The 23,479-nt window shown below is 40.2% G+C and overlaps 1 protein-coding gene across 1 annotated transcript in view; it reads left to right on the plus strand.

The window, feature by feature from the left end:
• DCDC5 (doublecortin domain containing 5) overlaps positions 1-23,479 on the plus strand; it is a 79,198-nt gene that overhangs the window by 12,280 nt on the left and 43,439 nt on the right. Inside the window, exons 3-8 of the mRNA XM_005690107.3 lie at positions 2,928-3,027; positions 5,610-5,745; positions 7,358-7,511; positions 14,546-14,704; positions 15,817-16,017; positions 21,391-21,484. Coding sequence (XP_005690164.1) covers positions 2,928-3,027; positions 5,610-5,745; positions 7,358-7,511; positions 14,546-14,704; positions 15,817-16,017; positions 21,391-21,484 — 844 coding nt within the window. The remainder of the gene's footprint in view (positions 1-2,927; positions 3,028-5,609; positions 5,746-7,357; positions 7,512-14,545; positions 14,705-15,816; positions 16,018-21,390; positions 21,485-23,479) is intronic.

Genomic DNA, 23,479 nt, shown 5'->3' on the forward strand with positions numbered 1-23,479 from the left:
CTTCTGGTGTCAGAGTCAGAGGATTTCACCTTTGCTTTCATGCAGCAGAGAAATCCCAAACCCCTCATTGAGCATCTCAGTCTCAATTTCTCCCTGTTATTCTATGATAATGCCCTCTCAGGAGGCCATATGCTGCAGTAAAAAGACCCAGAGAGTTTCAGGTTTGAATTTCAGCTTTTGAACTCACTAATTTTGTGACCTTGGGTGAGGAACTTGATTAAGCTCCAGGCTCAGTTTCATCATCCATAAAATGGGCTTCTCAGAAAGGGTGTGAGAATTAAGCAAGAGAACAGATATGAAGTGCTTGCAGTGCATGGCTCATTTTAACAACATGTTGCTGACTTTTATGTGTCAGATGCTTTACAGGGATTCATACATTTAATCTATATGATATCCCTATGACAGAAGTACTGCTCTGTCTACCTTAGATGGGGAAAATTAGGCTCAGAGAAGTTAAGTAACTTCTCCAAGGTTACAGAGCCTATTCATGAGAAGGCAGGAGTTTGAACCCAGTCAAACTGACTCCAAAGTCCACATTCCTTCTTAGGCACTTAAGAGTCAGTTCCTTTCTTTTCTCTCCGTTGATACTGGCTGGCATGTGAACTAGCTAGAGGAATTCAACACAGAGGAAGCAGCTAATCTCTAACACAGCTGCTGCTGCTGCTGCTGCTAAGTCGCTTCAGTTGTGTCCAACTCTGTGCAACCCCAAACACAGCTACTCAGACCAATTAAATTCAGCACTATTAAAATAGGGTTTCCAAGAATGGAAGGAAGAAAAATCTGCCAACTTCCTATTCACTCTCTTTTCCCAGTTGTCCTAAACTAAATACTGCCGTAGTCCAAAATTCTCCCAGGAAAATGTGAGTGGGAGCAGGTTATGATGATGGTAACTCTTCTTAGGTCACGCTTGAATCTAGGGTAGATAGCAGAATCTTTGGGCACCATCCAGAGAAAATTAAGCAAATCTTTCAATTGGGGCTCAATCTTCTTACAGTCCCCCATCCCCCACCCATCCCTTCACCCCAACAACTCCTGTGGATGAGAAACCTAGCCCAGTCCTCACCAATCCATCAGCCTCCAGGGTTGTGACAGGAGAAGCAGAGACTGAATTCCCACTGGCTTATTTTCTTCTAAGACCTCTCAGAAAAATGGGAGCCTAATTACTGGCTTAAATTTCTTTATGCCATCTAAGGAAATAAAATTGAGAAATATTTTTCATACAACTGGGTTTTCTTGATGAGCACAAAGTCGCTTCTAACTCATTTACTATAGCCAGTACATTTTAATAGAAAACAGCGTTCTTCGGGCACGCCCCATCATTCTGTTTAGCTCTTCTTTCTCTTCCCCGCAATTCTACCTCCTTACCTCTACCGTAAATGACTATATGAACTCCACCTCTCCACCTCCAGCACAGCTTCCGCTTTTCTGACAGTTCTCTTTCTAAAAAGCAGATCTGACTGCACCATTCCTCTGCCATAATACCCCCAGTGACTTCCTGATACTTACAGGATAGAGGCCACGTTCATTAGTCTGGCATCTTAAGTGGTTCCCAATTGTTTCCTATCTTCTTTACCAGCTTTATCTGGCTCCACCTCCTGTCCACAAACCCAGCTCCAGCCATGTAAAACTTCTCTGAGTCCTAATCCTATACTTGGTGAACTCCTGTTTATTCATCAAAGTGATAGTGAAAGTGAAATCACTCAGTCGTGTCCAACTCTTTGCAACCCCATGGAATGTAGCCTACCAAGCTTCTCCATCCATGAAATTTTCCAGGCAAGAATGCTGGAGTGGATTGCCATTTCCTTCTCCAGGAGATCTTCCCAACCCAAAGATTGAACCCAGGTCTCCCGCATTGTAGGCGGACGCTTTACCTTCTGAGCCACCAGGGAAGTCCTTATTCATCAAAGTCCACCGCTAAATGTCACTTCCCTTGCTGAGGCTTCCCTGGAGGAATCTGTTGTTTTTCCTCTGTGTTCTCACAGCACCCTGGCCAGGTGCCTCTGACAACTCCACTAGTTCATATTACACTTCAGTTACTGACCAGTCTCTCCTCCTGACTAGAGAGGAAGCCTCCCAGGAAACAGGGCAGCTGTATCATTCATCTCGATATCAACAAGGCTCGCTCAGTGCTTGTCTGAGGGGGGGAAAAATATCACTATTGAATGTTTAACCTGGCAAAAAATTCCTATTTTAAAGGGACTTAAAGGGCTATTAGGAATCACTTCTTGTGGAGAGAGATGAGGACCTACTGGGTGATGGATGTAACTTTGGAAAAAGAGCAGAACTTCAACAGCAAAAGCTGAGGAAGGTGTTTTCTATGGAAACAAGAACAAGAGAAAAGACCCACAAATAGGAAAGTATAGGGGCATGTTGGGGCTTTTCTGGAGGCTCAGATGGTAAAGAATCTGCCTGTAATGTGGGAAGACTCTGCCTGCAATGCGTGAGACCTGGGTTCGATTCCTGGATTGGGAACATCCCTCGGAGAAGGGTACAGCTACCCACTCCAGTATTCTATCCTGGAGAATTCTATGGGCTAAGAGTCAGACATGACTGAACGACTTTCATTTCACAGGGGCGTGGTGAGGAGTGAAAAGTCAATAATGATATATATATTTTTTATTGCTTGTCAATCATGCTTGGCACTGTGCTAATAAGGACATTTCATAATCAACCCTTAATTTTCACAACAACCTTGACAGGTAAGAAATTTAGGCTTAGAGAGTTTAATAATATGCACAAGTCCTACACCTGAAGAGAGGGAATGAGATTCAAAAGGCATCTGATGGATTCCAGGACTGAGCTCTCAACTGTCCCACAGTCCTATAAAGCTAGTTGTAGTTAATGACCCACCTTGATTTCTTTGATTTACTCTCTTCTCTGCTGGAAACTTTCCACATACAAGGTCAATTTTTGTGTCTCTATTACAGGTGCACTGAAATTTTAAATTTACCTTCTGCAGCTCGGAGATTGTTCAATGAAAAAGGGAAGGAAATCTTCACCCTAAAAGAACTTCAAAGAGATGAACTGGTAAAAACATGACCATGAAACTAGGAATATTATTATACTGGTACTATTAAAAGAAAAATATTTTTTGATATAAGACTTCAAGCACCATCTTTTCCTCCTATTTTTTTCTCACAATTATCTTAATTCAGCAAACATCAGAAAGTACTACAAATAGCTTATTGTTGCGTGCTTTCTATGTGTCAGGCTTGATTTTCAGGGCTGTATATGACAGAACTCATTTAATGCACATCACAACCACCTTATAAATAAATGAAGGCAGAAAGTGGAGAGAACCAAATTATTACCCACTTGTGAATTCTGCCCTGCTCTTTTAAGGAGGTAAATTCTATGTTGTTTTTGAGGTTTTCAAAATGTGGTTTTTAAACAGTTTCTTCCTAAATGATAATTTCACCTTTTCGGGGGAAAAAAAAAGCAAAAAACAAAAAAAAAAACCTTGTATCTAGTTTCTCACACACTATTTGAGTGCTTGGCTTTCCCAAGTGGCTCACTGGTAAAGACTCTGCGTGCCAATGCAGGAGACAAGGGTTTGATCCCTGGGTCTGGAGGATCCCCTGGAGAAGGAAATAACAACCCACTCCAGTATTCTTGCCTGGAGAATCCCATGGATGGAGGAGCCTGGTGGGCTACAGTCCATGTGGACACAAAAGAGTTGGACACAACTTAGTGACGAAACGTTTCAACAACAACAACAATTTGAGTGATTGAAGAATGCTAAGGAGTGAAAGGATTTTAGCTGCCCAGCCTTTTCTCCCACTTAGGGAATTTGAAGTATCAGCTCGAGAAGAAAACCCACTTTGATGGATGCCTGAAATTCTGTGAACAGAGAACCAAGCTTGTACCAAATTGTTAGAACTTGACTCAGGCTCTGAATGTCAAGACCCCTTGAAAGAGTTTTAAGCCCAAGTACCATTGACTAATATTAGAGGCAGCATGGAGGAGTGGAGAGCCTCTGTTCTTGGAGCTTGCTAGATTGTGTTTTGAATCCTGACTCTATCCCTGCCAGGTGTCTTGTTTGTTTCCTTCTAATATTTTTGGTTTTGCTGCTGTGCTTATTCATTGTGTTGTTTTGGAAAGAATTTAAGGATGATGCAATAAAGCATACGATGCAAAAAGATAAATCTAAAGATAAGTCATTGAGGCCACCAGGGCAGAGGGTGCCGGAGTGAAAGGAGAATGAGATGGAGTTAGGAGTGATTGTTAAAAGATCCAACACATTTGCTAGAAATGAATCTGTCCAACTGTTCTGAGACACCGACATGGAGGTTGAAACATGAACAGTCACATGATTAAGTGTGTCTGTGAGAGAAGAAAAACCTTGTATATCAGAAAGAAGATATTTTTCAGGAAACTTCCGCTGGGTCGACATAGAAAGTATGCATGATCAGCAAGTGACCTCAAAAAAGGCAGAATTGAGTTTCTTTTTTTTTTTTTTACCAAGTCTTTCTCAATATATTACTCTATTTTTTCTCACTTCAATGAAATATGTATTTATTTGAGGACATTTAAAAAGTACACATAAGCAAAAAGTAAAAGTATCATCCATCATCTCAGCATCTAGAAATGTCCATTAACAGTTTGATGCATATACTACAAGTTCATTCATACCAGTGGTTGTTGGAGTTTTTTGTGAACTGACACTTCCTAATATTTACAGGCCATATGGAATCTATTGAAATATCAACTTTGCCACTGTAGCACAAAAGCAGTCACAGATATGCAAATGAGTGGGCATAGCTGTGTTCCAATAAAACTTTATTTACAAGAGCAGGCTGTGAGCAAGATTTGGACCTCAGCCCTCCCAGTAGCTCAGATGGTAAATAATCTGCCTGTAATGCAGGAGACCCAGCTTCGATCCCTGGGTCAGAAAGATTCCCTGGAGAAGGCAATGGCAACCCACTCCAGTATTCTTGCCTGGAGAATTCCATGGACAGTCCATGGAGTTACAAAGAGTCGGACACAACTGAGCAACTTTCATTCATTCATTCATTCCCAGGTGGTAAAGAACCAGCCTGCCAATGCGGAAGACATAAGAAACGCGGCTTTGATCCCTAGGTCAGGAAGATCCCTTGGAAAAGGAAATGGCAAACCGACCCAGTATTCTTGCCTGGAGAATCCCATGGATAGAGGAGTGTGGCAGGCTACAGTCCATGGGGTCACAAAGAGTCAGACAAGACTGAAGTGACTTAGCACAACATAGTTTACAAACCCCTGATTTATACCTATTTATCCTCCCCCACATCCCTCCCTTCCTTCTTTTCTTTATCTCCTTTATTTTTTCTACAACTTCTTATTAATGTTTTGAATTAATTAAAGATTCATAGAGATTCATAGGAAGTTGCAAAGATATATGGAGAAGTACTTCTTTTAGTACAAAACCATAGAGATCCATCAGTTTTGTTGCATTTATCAATAGATTGGGCCTTTTTATCACTGAGCATTATTCCTTTTATCACTGAGTATGGGGCCATAGTTTGTTTCACCGTATTTCACTGATTATAGGATGTTTTGATTGTTTCCAGTCTGGGATGTAATGATGCTGCCATGAGCAATTGTATGAGATTAGAGACTTATTTCTTTGGTAGGTGTATGTTTCATGTGGCGAACATTGGATCAATCCTGACCTGTCCATTGCTCAGCAAAAGAAGCAAATCTTCCTAAGGAACCTAGCATCAGATATTTCTAAAATTCAAACCTTCTGCAGTATGCATAAGATAGAGGGTAAGTATTGGAATTATTTACCTTCTCTCTCTCTCCCTCTCTCTCTCTATATATATACACACAAACACAGCCAAAAAAAAAAAAAAAAACCCTTAATGATATGGCTTTTTAGAAAGAAATTTGCTTGTTTATACAGATTATATTTCACCCCTGCATCTTACTATTTAGTGTTAGGCTAATTTTTATATTTAAGAGTTGCAGTTTTAATTCACACTGTACTTTGAATGTGCAAAGAAGGCATACTTTATTTTGTCTTTAACAAATTGGGCCTTCTTTGTGAACCCCAGGTACACCCCCAACAAGGAAAACTTTAAATGTACTGTTGGGTTTACATTTGTCCCATCCATTTAATTAAATCGGCCCTTTAGGGAAGGCTTTCAGTTGTCCCAGTCTCCAGACTCTCACTTTAGTTCTTCTCTAGGATGGAAGGAAGGAACTTGGGGGTGCAGATCCTCTTGCTTTCTGGGCCCTGCTGGCTGAAGTCCATGGGTGGGTGACAGTGCCATTCTTCTGGCCCAGACAATGCTTTGGATGGGGTAGTGCTTCCTACCTGGCTCCACCTCTCCTATGCTCTCTGCAGGTTGGTTGTGGCTGGGTAGCTGTCTCTGCAAACCTTGCCACAAAACCTCTCAACCCCTGGCTGGCAGCCACTTCTGCAAAGCTCCCCCGCGTGGCTGTCAGTAAATCCTGGGTCATGGCTGCACATCCCAGAAACCAGATTCAGCTTCACGTAGATTGAAAGGGTGAGGAGAGCTCAAGAGGCAACTCATCACCGTGTCCTGAACAATGGGCGGTGTCGTCGGTGTTTCCTCACCTAGCTCAGACGCCTATGGGAGGCAATCCTGACACCCAGGGCTGGTTGTCCACCTTTGTCTGTGTTCCACCACAGATTCCCTCAGGTCCAGAAACGTCAGGGTTCCTCCAGCTCAACTCTGAGATTAAAACTCTGATGAGTTAAATGGGAGCTAAAGGCCTTTAGAAAAAAAAAAAATCCCAAATCATGACAGTGTCATCCTGACCTGCGTGGCCATAGTCTTGTGCTTGAATGTCAAAACTGAATTTGTACTTATGCTTTCCTCTTGTAATGTTGCTCATTTCCTCATGGTCTTCCATCTTCCCTGAAGGATACCCCAGGACCAGGACAAAGATCCTAAACATAGAAAGGAAAAAGAGAACATTCATTAATAAAATTTAATATAGTATCTTATTGCATATATTGAACACCATATATTACACTTTCATGTGTCTCTCAAGGCATTGGGAACTTTCACTGAGGTGTCTGGGATCCCAGAGAATGATCTAAAGGCATATGTCTAGATAATGTAACCCATTTGAATAGTTACAATTTACAATAGCTAGCTCATTTTTGGAAAGACCTATTTTTAGCACTTTTGACTGAAAATATCTTGAAAGGAAAGAATCTACAAAAATTAAATTAAGTGAAATTCAATTTATTAGTTTAAAGAGCAGCTATCAATTACACTTAGAATGTATTCTCTTAGACACAACAGCTGGAAAGTTTCTGCATTTTTATTTTAACACGTGTTTTCAAAATCCTAAAGCTCTGAGATCATAACTAATATGTCCTTGCAATTTGTGCATTTTTGTTTAGCTCTTGTTTTAGAAGTCCAAAGTGACATTGTGTCTGGAGCCAAGCTTGCTGTGAGGAAACCAATTTTTGGAAAAGAGAAGCAAATTATAGAACCAGAGGAAAAGCAAATGCAAAAAAATGCTTTAACATCAGAAAATGCTTCCAGTGAAATTCTGTAAGTAATCAGTGTGGCCAGAAAAGCTACCTATTCCTATTTGAACTTAGCTCATTAGCTCGGTAACAGTGCAGAGCCCATGCAGGGAACCCACGTCAAGTTTGTGAAACTAATGGCATTTGAAGAGCTGGTATTTAATTAGTTTCCTGGCAAAAGGATAGAGCTGGAGCTTCAGTTTTCAACCATCACAATGATCTATATCCAATAATTCTGTTATGATGCTACTATTTTTTTGAATATATTTTTTATTGAGGGATAATTGCTTTATAGAATTTTGTTGTTTTATGTCAAACTTCCACATGAATCCACCATGGGTATACATATAACCCCTCTCTTTTGAATCTCCCTCCCATCTCTCTCCAATCCCACCCCTCTACGTTGATACAGAGCCCCTATTTGAGTTTCTTAGCCATACAGCAAATTCCCATTGGCTATTTATTTTACATGTGGTAATATAAAAAATTCCCATTGGCTATCTATTTTATCTGTGGTAATGTAAGTTTCCATGTTACTCTCTCCATACATCTTACCCTCTCCTCCCCTCTCCCCATATCCATAAGTCTGTTCTCTATGTCTGTTTCTCCACTGCTGCCCTGTACGGAAATTCTTCAGTACCATTTTTCTAGATTCCATATATATGCGTTAGAATACAATATTTCTCTTTCTCTTTCTGACTTACTTCATAAGTTCTAGGTTCATCCACCTCATTAGAACTGACTCAAAGGCGTTCCTTTTTATGGCTGAGTAATATTCCATTGTGTATATGTACCAAACTTCTTTATCCATTCATCCGTTGATGGACATCTAAGTTGCTTCCATGTTCTAGCTATTGTAAATGGTGCTGCAATGAACAATGGGATACATGTGTCTTTTTCAATTTTGGTTTCTACAGGGTATATGCTTAGGAGTGGGATTGCTGGGTCATATGGTGGCTTTATTCCTCGTATTTTAAGGAATCTCCATACTGTCTTCCATAGTAACTGCATCAATTTACATTCCCACCAACAGTGCAAGAACATTCCCTTTTCTCCACACCCCCTGCAGCATTTATTGTTTGCAAACTTTTTGATGATGGCCATTCTGACTGGTATGAGGTGATATCTGATTGTTGTTTTGGTTTCCATTTCTCTAATAATGAGCCATGTTGAGCATCTATTCATGTGTCTGTTAGCCATCTCTATGTTGTCTTTGGAGAAATATCTTTTTAGGTCTTTTTCCCACTTTTTGATTGGGTTGTTTGTTTTTCTGGTATTGAGTTGTATGAGCTGCTTGTATATTTTGGAAATTAATCCTTTGTCAGTTGTTTCATATGCTATTATTTTCTCCCATTCTGAGGGTTGTCTTTTCACCTTGCTTATAGTTTCCTTTGCTGTGCAAATCTTTTTAGTTTAATCAAGTCCCACTTGTTTACTTTTGTTTTTATTTCCATTACTCTAGGAGGTGGGTCATAAAGGATCTTTCTTTGATTTATGTCACCAAGTGTTCTGTGTATGTTTTCCTCTAAGAGTTTTATAGTTTCTGGTCTTATGTTTAGGTCTTTAATTCATTTTGAGTTAATCTTTGTGTATGGTATTAGGAAGTGTTCTAATTTCATTCTTTTACATGTAGCTGTCTGGTTTTCCCACACCATTTATTGAAGAGGCTGTCTTTGCCCCATTGTATATTCTTGCCTCCTTTGTCAAATATAAGGTACCCAAAGGGAGCATGGGTTTATTTCTGGGCTTTCTGTCTTGTTCCATTGGTCTGTTTCTGTTTTTGTGCCAGTACCATACTGTCTTGATAACTGTAGCTTTGTAGTATAATCTGAAGTCAGAAAGGTTGATTCCTCCAGCTCCATTCTTCTTTCTCAGGACTGCTTTGGCTATTCATGGTCTTTTGTGTTTCCATATGAATTGTGAAATTTTTTGTCCTAGTTCTGTGAAAAATGTCATTGATAATTTGATAGGGATCACATTGAATCTGTAGATTGTGTTTGGTAATATAGTCATTTTCACAATATTAATTCTTCCTACCCAGGAACATGGAATATCTCTCCATCTGTTTATGTCATCTTTGATTTCTTTCATCAGTGTCTTATACTTTTCTGTGTACAGTTCTTTTGTCTCCTTAGGTAAGTTTATTCCTAGATATTTAATTCTTTTTGTTGCAACAGTGAATGGGATTGAGTCCTTAATTTCTCTTTCTGATTTTTCATTGTTAGTATATAGAGATGCAAATGATTTCTGTGTATTCATTTTGTATCCTTCAACTTTGCTAAATCATTGATTAGCTCTAGTAATTTTCGATACTATCTGTAGGGTTTTCTATGTACAGTATCATGTCATCTGCAAATAGAGCTTTATTTCTTCTTTTCCAATCTGGATTACTTTTATGTCTTTTTCTTCTCTGATTGCTGTAACTAGGATTTCCAGAACTATGTTGAATAATAGTGGGGAAAGTGGGCACCCTTGTCTTGTTCTTGATCTTAGGGGGAATGCTTTCAGTTTTTCACTATTGAGAATAATGTTTGCTGTAGGCATATCATGTATGGCCTTTATCAAGTTGAGGTAGGTTCCTTCTATGCCCATTTTTTGAAGATTTTTAATAATGAAGCAGTGCTGAAATTATGAACAACCCAATTACAAGCACTGAAATTGAAGCTGTGATAAAAAATCTCCCAAAAAACAAAAGCCCAGGACCAGATGGCTTCATGAGAGAGTGCTATCAAACATTAGAGAAGAGATAATGCCTATCCTTCTAAAACTGTTTCAAAAAATTCCAGAGGAAGGAACACTTCCAAACCCATTTTATGCGGCCATCATCACCCTGATACCAAAACCAGACAAAGACAACACAGAAAAAGAAAACTACAGGCAGTATCACTGATGAACATAGATGCAAAAATCCTCAACAAAATTTTAAATTCAGCAACATATCAAAAAGCTCATACACCATGATCAAGTTGTGTTTATTCCAGGGATGCAAGGATTCTTCAATATACACAAATCAATCAGTGTGATACACCATATTAACAAATTGAAAGACAAAAACCATATGATAATCTCAATAGATGCAGAAAAAGCCTTTGATGCTACTATTTTTTAAAAGACTAGAATCTTAGAACTGGGGATATTTATTTGAGGAGTTCATCATGTTTTGTTTCCATCAGCATGGACTTTAGGAACAATCGTGTTTCTTCCTTACTGGAGATTCCAGCTGAATGTATGTTAATGTAAGTTACCATCCTGGATTGCTGGAATAGCTTTCTGGTTGGTTTCTATCTCCATAATCTCCTCCTTCCAATTCACCTTGAAGTTTCATCTGTGGACAATCATCTTTCTAAAGCACAATCCTTTTTATACAGTTCTTCAATGGCTACCTACTGCACACAGAAAATAATGTTTAGTCTGCAATTCCAAGCCCTTCTGACCCTCTTCCAGGCCTGTGGTAACCCTCATTCGTGCCCACATGCCCATCTCCTCCCCATTCGTTTTCTTTCCACCATGTGAACTCCACGCTTCAGCTCAGCAGCTGCAAGCTGTCAGCTAAACATTGCCTACTCCACTGACGCACTGCTGTAGGCCTGACCACATACTCATTTCTCTCCAACTGAGGCACCTTGATTTGCCCCATCCTCATTGGTGGAAGGATTCTTTATCATTGAAATCAATCATGACAATGATTGTGCTAGCAATGTACTTATCAGATCCTTATCCTCTCCGTCACCAACACCTACCAACTTGGGAATTCCTTGAGGGCAGAAACTGTCACATGTGTTCTGCGAAGACCAGGGAAACTGACTTTTGTCATCATTTACTGAATAAATGAAGGAATCATCGAATGAGTTTCCAAATTATGAAACCAGAAATAGCTGGTCAATTACCATTGTAGTGATTGAGAATTAATTCATACATCATCGTTACCCATTATTTTAAGAGATTGTTTCTATCCTCATGTATAAGAATATTAACTTTTATGTCAGTAATCAAACTTCCTCATTTTAGTGGGTAATTCATCTGGTCCTACATCCTGACACTAAAAAGGCACCAGAAAGGAAAGCCTTTCACCGAGAGAGTGATTTGACTTATATGATATCTTGCTCAGTCATTAGGGAATGGGCCACAAACTTTCCTAACATCCCCTCTTGTTGCTCTTCTAAAGAATGTATCATCTAGCCTCTGAGTTATTATACTGTACTTTGGAAAAGTAAACAGAAAATAAGAAAAAAAAAGTGATATCTTTGAGAGCAAAGATTCTTGTTCTGATTCATAGATTTCATCAAGGCCTGGAATCCTTGATCTAAAAGTGGTTGAGTCCATTCGACAAACGCAATGCAGAAGCATCGTAACTATACCTAGTAATATTGCACTGTGTATTTGAAAGTCATTAAGGGAGCAGATCTTAAAGTTATTACAAGAAAAACAGTTTGTAACTATCAGCAGGAATGGATGTTAACTACATGTATTTGTGGCGATCATTTCACAATATATACAAATATCAAATCATTATGTTGCACACCTGAAACTAAGATAGTGTTATATGTTATACCTCAGGTTAAAAAAAAAAATGATGTAGGAATGTCCTGTACATTGTACGTCTCTTCATGAGTACTCCTAGTTGATAGGGAGATCACTATTTCACAAGGCAGCCCATTTTAATGTTGAAATAATGATTTAGAGTGTCTCTGTTCTATGGGTTCACCTGTTTGAAGTATTTGGAACTCAGTGTCATTAATTTGGGTTGTCTCTTTTCCAGGCTAACTTTCACTTGTTCTTTGAACCATTTCTGATCACTCGAACCCCTTTCATCTTATTTTAAGCAAACACAAAATTTCCCTAGACTTTCTTACATACATTTGTATGGAGATTTTCACATATTTAAAAAAGAGAAGGAATAATTTAAGGAGGGACATCTGTAAAGCAAGAGGCTAGAACATAAATCTGGAAGGAACACTTTTGATAGTTCAGTTTGGTAAAAAGATTTCTGATAAGAATGATAAGAAACAAAATGGAAAAGAAACTCTGAGGGCACTAACCTCTGCATTGATGCTTTGTGGAAGAAAAGGCCTTCGGAGCCTGGAGTTTGAAAGGAATTTTCTCATTTCCTCAGGGCCTTGTATCCAGGCCCTGGTCACTTCCTAAGCCTTAATGTATGACCTTTCCCTTCACTTAGTATATGCCTGTCACACTAGTTTCTTTCTGTTCCTCAATGAGCCATGTATGTTCTTGCCTTGGAGCCTTTCCACTTGTTCTCGAGTGTTCTCCCCTCAGGTCTTCACATGGCTGGCTCCTTCCCATTGTCCAAGTCCCAACTCTAGAATCATTTCTCAGAGGAGCCTTCTCTGACTCCATTGCTAAAGTAGGTCCTACCCCACCCTACCCAATTTCTATCACAATTTCCTGTTTTATTCTACCCGTAACACTTAAATTGCTTATTTATTCATTTATTTGTCTATTATCTCTCTTCTTCCCACTAGAATGTAAGCTCCATGAGACTTTTTCACTCTCCTTTTTCACTTTGATTAAGAGGCTCTTTAGTTCTTCTTCACTTTCTGCCATAAGGGTGATGTCCTCTGCATATCTGAGGTTATTGATATTTCTCCCAGCAATCTTGAATCCAGCTTGTGCTTCATCCAGCCTGGCATTTCACATGATGTACTCTGCATATAAGTTAAATAAGCAGGGTGACAATGTACAGCCTTGGCATACTCCTTTCTCGATTTGGAACCAGTCTGTTGTTCCATGTCCGGTTCTAACTAGCGGACATAAATGAATCAATAAAGCAAGATGTTTGTTTAGGTGTCTGTTTTAATGGCTGTTCTAAAATTGACTGTACTGTACTTCATTTGCTTGGAAGCTGAAGAGCATACAGACTGCCCAAGTTAGAAGATAAAACATCTCAACTTGGAGGGAAAATCTTGTTTACACCTTGCTGACTGTGTTAAAACTGACTTTATTTTTGTTGTTGGTCTATTTTCATCAAACAGATCAAGTTGGTGGGAAAGCTGCAATTTCTATTTTCAACACAAGATGGCACTATTTCTCTTTAATTGTTAATGAGATAGTTCTACTTAAGCTGTTTCTGCTGAAGTTCTGAATGAGGCAGTTGTTACCCACCGATTTCATATCCACATGTAATACTTTTGCTACATTTGAAAAGTGTATGGCCTGCTCTTCTAAAGCAGGACTTGTCCCTGGAGACTTGGGTACTTTGATACTGCTTGCAGTTACATCAAATTACCACAAGCACCTTGGTGACCACAACTTCCCCCAGAGAATTTGTTTACACTTATGCACATTTAGAGTACTGAAGTATGCAAGCTGCTTTGCCTGTAAATGTATCCTGCCTTCAGCAGAGCGGTCCTCGGATTGTATCATGATCCCACGCAAGCAACTCTACCCTGAACTGTGCCTGGGAACTTGATACAGTCACATCTGCATGGTGGCTATGTGTCTGTTCACGATTTCATCTAAATAAGAAGCCAGGAGGCCTACTCAGTTATTCAGACTATGACTATTTAAGTGTTTTTGTATATTATTCTCTATCAAAACCTGGCATGTTTGTGCTGGTGCTATTTGAGTCTCTCTAGATTTTTCTACTGAGAGGAAAAGTTAATTAAGATTCCTTAACATTGCCTACTGAGTAAATTTTATGAAACCTAGTAATTTAGGCTGTCTGTTTCAGACAGAATTATGCTACATTTATGGAGTAGGCAAGAGTCTCGTTACCTGTTTGTTAAGAATTTCTAAAACTATGGAGTAGTCCTAATCTTATTTTTGAAATATAATACATATGGCCCCATTTTTTCCTGAGTAAATATGACAAAGATGAATGCTGTTCATTATGTGATTGAGAAATTTTATTGGTAGTTTTGTATTAAAATTCTAAATTGTGTGTTAGTAGGATGTGACTTTGCAATGTTAGGAACCATTATGGAAATATGATTTCCAGATCCTCTAACATCCTTTGGGATACAATCAGACTGCACCTCAGAGAACATCCTGTGAGTATAAATCAGAATTCTCAGACCTCTGTTTACTTCTCAACCTTGATAGAGATTCACATGCAAGAGCCCATCTCAGAATGAAGGCTTGTCACACACTTCTCAGGTATGCCTGGCAGGAACCTTCTCATAACTTTGATGAGACTGACAGTCTTCCAAAGAAAATGGAAGACGAGCTCTTTGAAAACATGGAACCGGAGAAGAAATACAGGTAAAAAATTGTAAGGTTCCTGTTAAATATTTATACCTGGTCTTGGGGTCACTCACTTTATTCCTGAAGACTTAGTCGCTGTTAGTCGCTGTCTACACCACACCCACATTTCTGTGTTTACTGTGATTTTGACTGAAGTATTTACAGGTACAGGTGGGAAGTACCTTCTCGCTTTAGCTGCATAGTGTAATTTCTTGTTCACTTGTGTGTTTTCTTTTAAAAGGTAAGCCCCCCCATCTTTGCCTCCTGAGAACTTAGGACAGAGCCTGTATTTTAGTGAAATGAGTATGTGAATGAACTTATGAATAAGCGTGTAAAATCCCCCAATGTCTTTAAGAAATTAGTAAAATGCAATTTCTTGCCTTTTAATTTTATTTTTTTCTCTGGTCAGTGTCCAGTGAAATGACAGAAATCTATAGTACTTTTTATTATTCCATAATCTTTGTGTATTTACTTAACATTACAGCAATTTACATAAATTTAAGTTTCAGCACTTCAGTGCTTAGCATTGGTCCATGCACAAAGTAGGGACTTAATAGACATTTATAAATTAATTGCTAATGCATTGTTATGTTTGATAGATTTATTAAGTCTGTCTAATGCCTTAAGAGATATTTAAGTAAGACATTCTTTTAACTTGTTAGCATATCATCATTTTGGTTTATAATATTCTATGAGGGTTAGGGAAGATGAAAAAAGCTTGGAGAATGGGATTCTATTTGCCAGGGATTCTGTAGACAGAGGATAGAAATGATCATCATTCGTACAGAACTCCTCTGTTTCTCTCTGTTTTGATTTCTATTTGCCCTGTTCTGCCTCCTACTTCTTTTTCTCTTTAAATGATCTAAAATGATTTTTTTTTCTTTGCTGATGAATTTCTCATATTCTCTTGGATAAACATATATTCCTATTACAAAATAAACTCAGAATTCTACTTTTTACATCAGCTTGACAATGCAAAGCAAATGGCTTCGCTGCTCTCCTGATGATAATGTTCCCCATTACAAGTGAATTTGGTTCACGGCAGGTCTCTCGCCAACAGAACTTGCAATCTGCAGCACATCAGAACACAGGACATTTTTCTGCCACTAATGGGATTTTCTTTATCTCAGCCATTCTCCAAAACAGAGCAAATTGCAGAAACTTTGCCACCAGCAGTTTGAATACAGAGATGGGCAAATTATAAGCTACGCTGCTCCTCATCTAGTCTTGGGGGTGCGAGGCCCCAACCTGCGCTCAGGCGTGGAGGTGGTTTTGGTGGAGAAAAAAGCAGATGATAGTCATCAACGCTGGATGCGCAAGGAAGACAGCAGGTAAACCCATCATATTTGGGCGTTAATATATCAAGAGGTGAATGCGAGCCAAAGAGATCCAGCATGGTCCCCACAGAGCAGGCAGGGGTATATTTGAGGACTTTGGATTTTCTTTTTAATGTAGCCAATGATTTTTTTCTTAACCTACTCAAGGAAGAAAAAGTGAAATCAAATGTAAGTGCTCAGTAGTCTACATGCAACCCATCCACTCTGGATTCAGATAAGGAACGTGAAGCCTAACCTATTGGGTTCATAGTTTTAATGAGCCAAGGTCAAGAGAAAACTAGGTGCTTGTCTAATTGATTTTATGATTTGAAAACATCATAAAATCAAGTAAGAATTCTAAAAAGTCCTATTTTAAAAACTGTGAGGTACTTTTCATTAACAGAGTCTCCTGTACCTCCTCACATGCATGCCCTCCCTCCCTTCCACCACTTCCATCAGATAACTGACTGATGTGGCTTCTACTCACACAGTGAAATTGAACTGAATTCTTGCTCTAATCAAATATATCAACCAAGTGCCATGACTGGCCCTTGTATGGATCTAGCTTGAAGCTTACCACTGTCGGAAAGGTTATTTCCTAGACAATCAGAAGAAATTTAAAACAGTCTGGGTAGCACGTGATATTAAAGAAGGCTTTAATTTTGTAGGGTGTCATAATAGTTTAGTGGTTATGTTCTTTAGAAAAAAGTCCTGATCACTTGGATGTACATTGTAGTATTTACAGATAAACCTGAAAGCTCAGATTTGTTTTAGAATATTCTAGCAAAGCAAAAATTTTTAAAGTGGGCAAGGGGCAGTGGATGAAACAGGAATAGCAGAATGTTGATAACTGTTGAGTCTGTGGTGGTTTCTTTTACATTTCTCTCTGGTTTTGTGCATACTTGAACATTTCTTTAGCAAGAGAGAGAACAACTCCTTGGTTTTTAGATGATTTGCTTCCAAGTCTATCATTCGTGTTATATCGTGGGGGCTCCAGGGCCCTCTTCATTCTCTTGAAATACTACATACAGAAAATGTGTTTGTATATCTGTGCAATACTTTTTCTTTTTCCTGGGAAACAGCTGTGGTTTTTGTTGGATTCTGAAGGGTGTCTGATGCAGAAGGCTTAGGGGACCGCTGCTTCTAGAGAGACTGTATACGCTTCAGCAGGCGGCAGCAGAGGGGCCAGCATGGACCGGAAAGGAACTAGCCTTCCTCTGCTCCCTGGTCTGAGATTCAGAGCCGCCAGCAGGGAACACATGTGGCCTTGTTTTAGAGACGGCTGAAAAGCCAACATGTAGACAGACCTGGTGAGTGTGTTCTTTCGCCCCATTCATCCTAGCTAAGCTGTCTTTGCGACGGGGGAGCTAAGAAGCAGGCTTTTGTCCCTGTGAATAGTTTTCTGTATGGGACCAGAATTCATTCATTTAGCTGCAAAGGATTATCAAGGGCAGTGTTTTAGGTGCTGGCACTTTCAGCAAAGAACTAAACAGATAAAAATTCTTGCTCATGAGGCTAGTGCTACCCATCTCTACTTTTCTGGAATTTAGAGCTGCATCTTACTGCCTTGGCTTTCTGTATTATAGTAGTCATACTCCTTGAGCCTAAGAATTGGAATTTGAGCATGGCGGAAGAACTGGAGCTGTCAGGCATGGGAGATGAGAGAAGTGACCCCAAGCCACACTTGATGTTTCATTAAAAAACACTTGGTCATCAAAAGAGGGGACAAGTTCTGAGTCCTGCTCAGTCTCGTTCAGTGTCTGTACTGGTTTTTGTTTCCATTCTGAGTGCTGTTGGGAAATCAGGAAGAGGGGAAGGACAGGCTGTTTAAGTAAAAACAAGGGGAAGCTTGCCTATAACTCTATGCACTCCATCACTGCTTTGAAAAATCTAACCACGTGTAATACAAAAGGGGATGGTGTCTTCCAATTTCCTTCCACTTTCCAGAACACTCCGCAACACTGTCATATTGAGGCCTCCCCATGTCAAACTGTAGAAGAGAGGAACAATTGGAGGGAGATGGCAGTATCGATTGATCCCTGGTTGGAAACTGCGGAGTCTAGAGAGAAGAAGTGGAGCCACGATGGGGAGCAGTGTTGGGACCGGGTTTGCTCATGAACATGTGGGTCACCATCTAAGCACGTGGGCAGGAGAGGTTTTGCAGAAGTCTTGCTGATTAGGTATGGGCTTGATTCAGAGGAATAAATGTCCCATGGCGAAAATGTGTCTGTATAGTGACAGAAATTCTGAACTTTCTTCTACATTTTGCCTTGTCATTTTGCTTTTGCTTTTTTCCCTGTAATTAGTTATTGAAACCCATTTGTTCTGATAAGCTGGTGAGGCCTCGAGAACCCTGGGTTACAGTATGTAGCAAAACTTATAGAAAATCCCACTTATGTGAACCATAGTCTTTTGATCACCCATATTTTTCCCAGGCAGTAAATTAGCACTTTTTGAGGCAACAGCCCAATCAGAATTTGTACCAATAGAGCACTGGCCCGGTAGTTTGCCAGCATGGTGGGAGGCACCAAGTGCTATCTCCGTGCCTAGAATTTTCTACCTTTCATTCGGTCCTTTGGGTCTTGAATTGCTTTTTCATTGTGGCCTATTTAAAATAGAAAACAACTAGGAAATCTGACGTCTTAAGCAATTATCAGCAAAACCTCTTAAGGGAAATTATGACTGTGAGAACAAGGCCTAGCTGGAAGACCACATGGTCCAGGACAGTCAGCAAGAAATGAGTAAAGGGGCACCAACAGGAGGGAGGAAATTGCCAGAGACACATTTACTTGGTTTCCAGCCACACAGAAAAAAATGCCAGGTCAACTTTAGAGATAATCTGGTATCTCTCTTCCATTTTCAACCCTGGCACAATCTGAGTGAGTCATTTGGTCTCTAAAGGGAAATATGAAAAAACACTCAGGGATGAAAATCCTCCTCACTTGTTCTAAAGCTAGGGAAACTGAAGCTCAAGGGGCTGAGTTGGTTTGCACAAACTTGTGCCATTGGTTAGTAGAAGAGGCTGTACCTTATGCTGGATGTTGCTGGGACACAAATTTCTCACACTGTTGTTTGGCATATAGTGAGTTTTATGTAGACATCCATAAGCTCAGAGTTCCTGCAGAATGTAAGCACCCCTGCTATGAGCAAGTGACGTTCTATTGTCCAAAAAGAAGAAAGAAAAAAATCAACACTGACATGGCTGAGCATGGAACTGATACACACAAGTGGTAACGTCTGTTCTAGGCAGCAGAAACAGAGAAAGCTAGGTAACTCATCTAGGTACCACCTCAATAAGTAGTTGCAGGAAATATAGAACCATTCATTCATTTGACTACTACTGAGTGCCAATGAAAATGCAAGATGCAAGCTAGGCCACATGCTGAGGCTACGGAGATGAACAATATTGAACAGCAGCACTCGGACCGTGCACAGACTTGATAAATGCTAAAAAGGTATTTGATAAAATCAAATAAAATCAAATACCCACTTTGGATTTAAAATAACACTTCATTAACTAAGAATAGAAGGAAGAAACACTTTGTATGTTTAATAGTGATAGTCTTGTAGGAATATAAACGATGTTTCAAATTCTGGTTTTTTTTTTAAGTTTGGGGTATTTCCTATCTCATCTGTTTTATTAAAAAATGTTTTCATTGGAATATAATTGCTTTGCAAGGTTGTGCTGGTTTTTGCTGTACAACAATGTGAGTCGGTCATATGCTTTACAATGAGAATGTTTTATGTTCAGAGATTTAGATATCTAGCACCTTTTAAGTCTTGAAAGTAAAAATACTATATTTTTACAACAGATCTTCTCCACCCCCACTTTCTCCCCCTTTCTTCCACTTCCACATCATTAAATTTTATACTCAGGACTAGCTATACTTTCCACAGCAGGAATGCCACTGCTGGTCTGTAATGCAACTATGTTGACAGACATAAAGAGCAGACTTTTGCTATGCAGACAATATCCTTGAATGTTTGGTTTATTTTTGCTTTTAAGTGACATAAGGAAAAGAATTGGGGGGGTAGCTCTATAATTTTGTCTGTTTTTTCAGTCAAGGAGGCTTTATTTTTAACGCCAATATAACTTGAAAATATTCAACATAAATCTTGGACTTTTAGGAAATACTCATGTAGAAAAGAAGAATTTGAGGGAAGGCTATAAAAAAATCAGTCATCAATAATAGTAGCTCATATTAAGTTCCATGAGCCAGACAATATTCAATGCATTTTCTATGCATTAACCCATTATATTCCCAAGATGAGAGCCCTGTGAGGTATGCTCCATTATCTGATTTTACAGATGAGGAAACTGAGACACAATGTTGTTGAGCAAATCTTGAGGTATATTCAAGATTTAAATTCAGGCATTGTGGCTCCAGAATCCATGTTCTTAATCTCTCTGCTGCATTACCTCTTCAACAGCAAAACAGATGAGGAGAGTGTCTGGGTACAGTCTAGAGAGAGAAAATTTATACAGGATTCTTTAACATAAAGAATTATTAAACTGTGATAAATGACTATCAGATTTTTTAAAAATCCCTCTGTATGGGACTCTGGGGGTGAGAGAGTTGAGGACAAACTTGGAACTGGATCCATCCCCAGCCTGGAGTTCAGAACGCAGCATGGGTGCTGTGCACTGGATGGCAGAGAAACCGGCCAGTTTGTCTGGTCAGATCGGGTCTGTGGCTGCTGGGTAAGAAGGAAGCAACCCTCTGAAACATACGTGGGCTACAGCTGTTGCTGGACACATGGCAACGCAGAGGATATGGGGTTGCTGGTGCAGCAGAAGGCCTGGAGCTCGTGGTGTCCATGTCGAGAGGGCCACAAGCGGATGATCACCAGGCCGGGGCTGTGAGGGTTTAAGGGACCATGTCATCTGGGCACCTGGTTTGGCAGAGCATCCCTGGGTATCCCCACTCCCAAACACTGATCCCTGGTGGCTCAGACGGTAAAGCGTCTGCCGGCAATGCGTGAGACCCGGGTTCAGTCCCTGGGTCGGGAAGATCCCTGGAGAAGGAAATGGCAATCCACTCCAGTACTCTTGCCTGGAAAATTCCATGGACGGAGGAGCCTGGTAGGCACGGTGGTCGCAAAGAGTTGGACACGACTGAGCTACTTCACTTCACTTCAGACACTGACCCCAGGCAACGGCCAGAAAGAACAGGAGAGCCCCTTTCTCCTTCCATATTCTTCCAGCACTCTCCACCAAGAAAGCTTAATTTCCTGCTCATGGTAGGGAGAAATGCCTAGAAGATTCACATCCATTATCACAGAGACTCTATGGCGCTAAGAAGCAATGCACAGATAAGTAGCACAGGGGGCGCTCTAAACTGGTAACGCTACTCTGTAATGTAATGTGCCTAATCCTGTTTTCCCAAGGACTTTTCACCTGGTGAGTAACCCAGATCTTGTGCTGGCAGTGTCTATGACCAAGGCTAGAGATGAAGTCTGTGGCTACCCGGTTATTGCTCAGGTAAGATATACAAAGGCTAAGAGAGTAATTACAACCCTTTATTTGGTTAAATTTAAGGAAAGCTCCTTGCTTCCTTGTTGGGAGAAAGATAGGTCATAGAAACCCATCGTGAATGCCATTGTTAAAATATTTACAATAATCCGCCTAGATTTCAAATTGAACATGTTTATGTAGCCCTTAATTTAGTTTAATCCAACAGATGGTGACTGTGGGCTTGCTGCATGTCAGGAGCTATGCAAGTTACTCAAATCAAATCCAATGGCAAGCATGAGAGATTATCCCCAAAGCATTCATAGTGTCTCAGAAGTGGGTGCAGTCAGGCGAATGGCTGTTGTGTGTGTGTGTTCAGTCGTGTCCAACTTTTTGTGACTCCATAGATTGTAGCCCACCAGGCTCCTCTGTCCTTGGAATTTTCCAGGAAAAAATACTGGAGTGGGTTGCCATTTCCTACTCCACAGGATCTTCCCCACCTAGGGATCAAACCTGCGTTTCTTGTAACCCCTGCACTGGCAAGTGGATTCTTTACCACTGTGCAACCTGGGAAGCCTGTTAGAGGCACATATTTTAAGTTCAATGATTTGGAAACATAAGCCAGTTCCCTCTCACCTGGCAACTGGCAGTAAAGACCATGGTCAGAGAAGTCTTCCCGAGGATGTGAGCTCATCAATGTTAATTCTACTAAGAGACCCATTTGAAATACACTTTCAACATTTTGCAAATATTTAGAGCAGCCAAGCAATTTTTAGAGTCCAGAGAAGGCTAGCTTCATTTGTATTTTGGGTAAAGACCTATGGAGTTGATTTTTTCTCCCATGTTTGTCTGTCACCCTTACTTACCAAAGACACTCCTAGATGGGCATGTAATTTTTCCTTGGTAGGTGGGCTTCCCAGGTGGTGTTAATGATAAAGAATCTGCCTGCCAATGTAGGAGACACAGGAGAGGCAGGTTCAATCCCTGGGTCGGGAAGATCCCCTGGAGGAGGAGATGGCAACCCACTCCAGTATTCTTGCCTGGATAGTTCCACGGGCAGAGGAGCCTGGTGGGCTACAGTCCATGGGTTTGCAAAGAATCACAGACGACTGATACACAGGAGGAGAGAAAGTTTAGGAGTGTCCCTTCTCTGCATTTACTTTCTGTGTCCTCCACAGTATTTGCCATGTTTTTGTTGGACAGAATATATTGTCTCCAAATAGAATTTGTTTTATGCCATTTTTTAATTGCAGTGAGGCAACTTGTTTTGCAGGTCCTGAATCCAAAACTGAGATACAGCAATCTGAACAAATATGTGTGTATAAGTCAGTCAGTCATGTCTGACTCTTTGTGACCCCACAAACTACAGCCTGCCAGGCTTTTCTGTCCATGGAATTCTCCAGGCAAGAATACTGAAGTGGATTGGCATTCCCTTCTCCAGAGGACCTTCCCAACCCAGGGATTGAAACCTGGTCTCCTGCATCGCAGGCAGATTCGGTCTCTGGATTGGGAAGATCCCTTGGAGAAGGGGATCTTCTACCCACTCCAATATTCTGGCCTGGAGAATTCCATGGACTGTATAGTACATGGGGTCACAAAGAGTTGGACACGACTGAGCGACTTTCACATTGTTAATAATAACTTCCCTGTAACTCAAGTGGTAAAATATCTGAACAAATACGAAAGGTTAATTAAATTGTCTATCTTGATGATAGGGCTTCAGGAATCTGCTTGAAAATGGTAAAGAATCTGCCTGCGGATGCAGGAGATGCAAGAGACACGGGTTCGATTCCTGGGTCAGGAAGATCCCCTAGAGGAGGAAATGGCAGCTCACTCCAGTATTCTTGCCTGGAAAATTCCATGGGCAGAAGAGCCTGGCAGCTTACAGTCTATGGGGGTCTAAAATTTTATTCTGTGAGATACTGTATGTATAACATCACATTTTCCCCTGAAAGGTGCCTCTTTGGCGTGAACGACAGTGAGGTAAAACCTCATGCAGATGCAATTTAGTACCTTAATCAGTTT

Source organism: Capra hircus, chromosome 15, assembly GCF_001704415.2.
Source record: "Capra hircus breed San Clemente chromosome 15, ASM170441v1, whole genome shotgun sequence".
Classification (NCBI taxonomy): Eukaryota; Metazoa; Chordata; class Mammalia; order Artiodactyla; family Bovidae; genus Capra; species Capra hircus.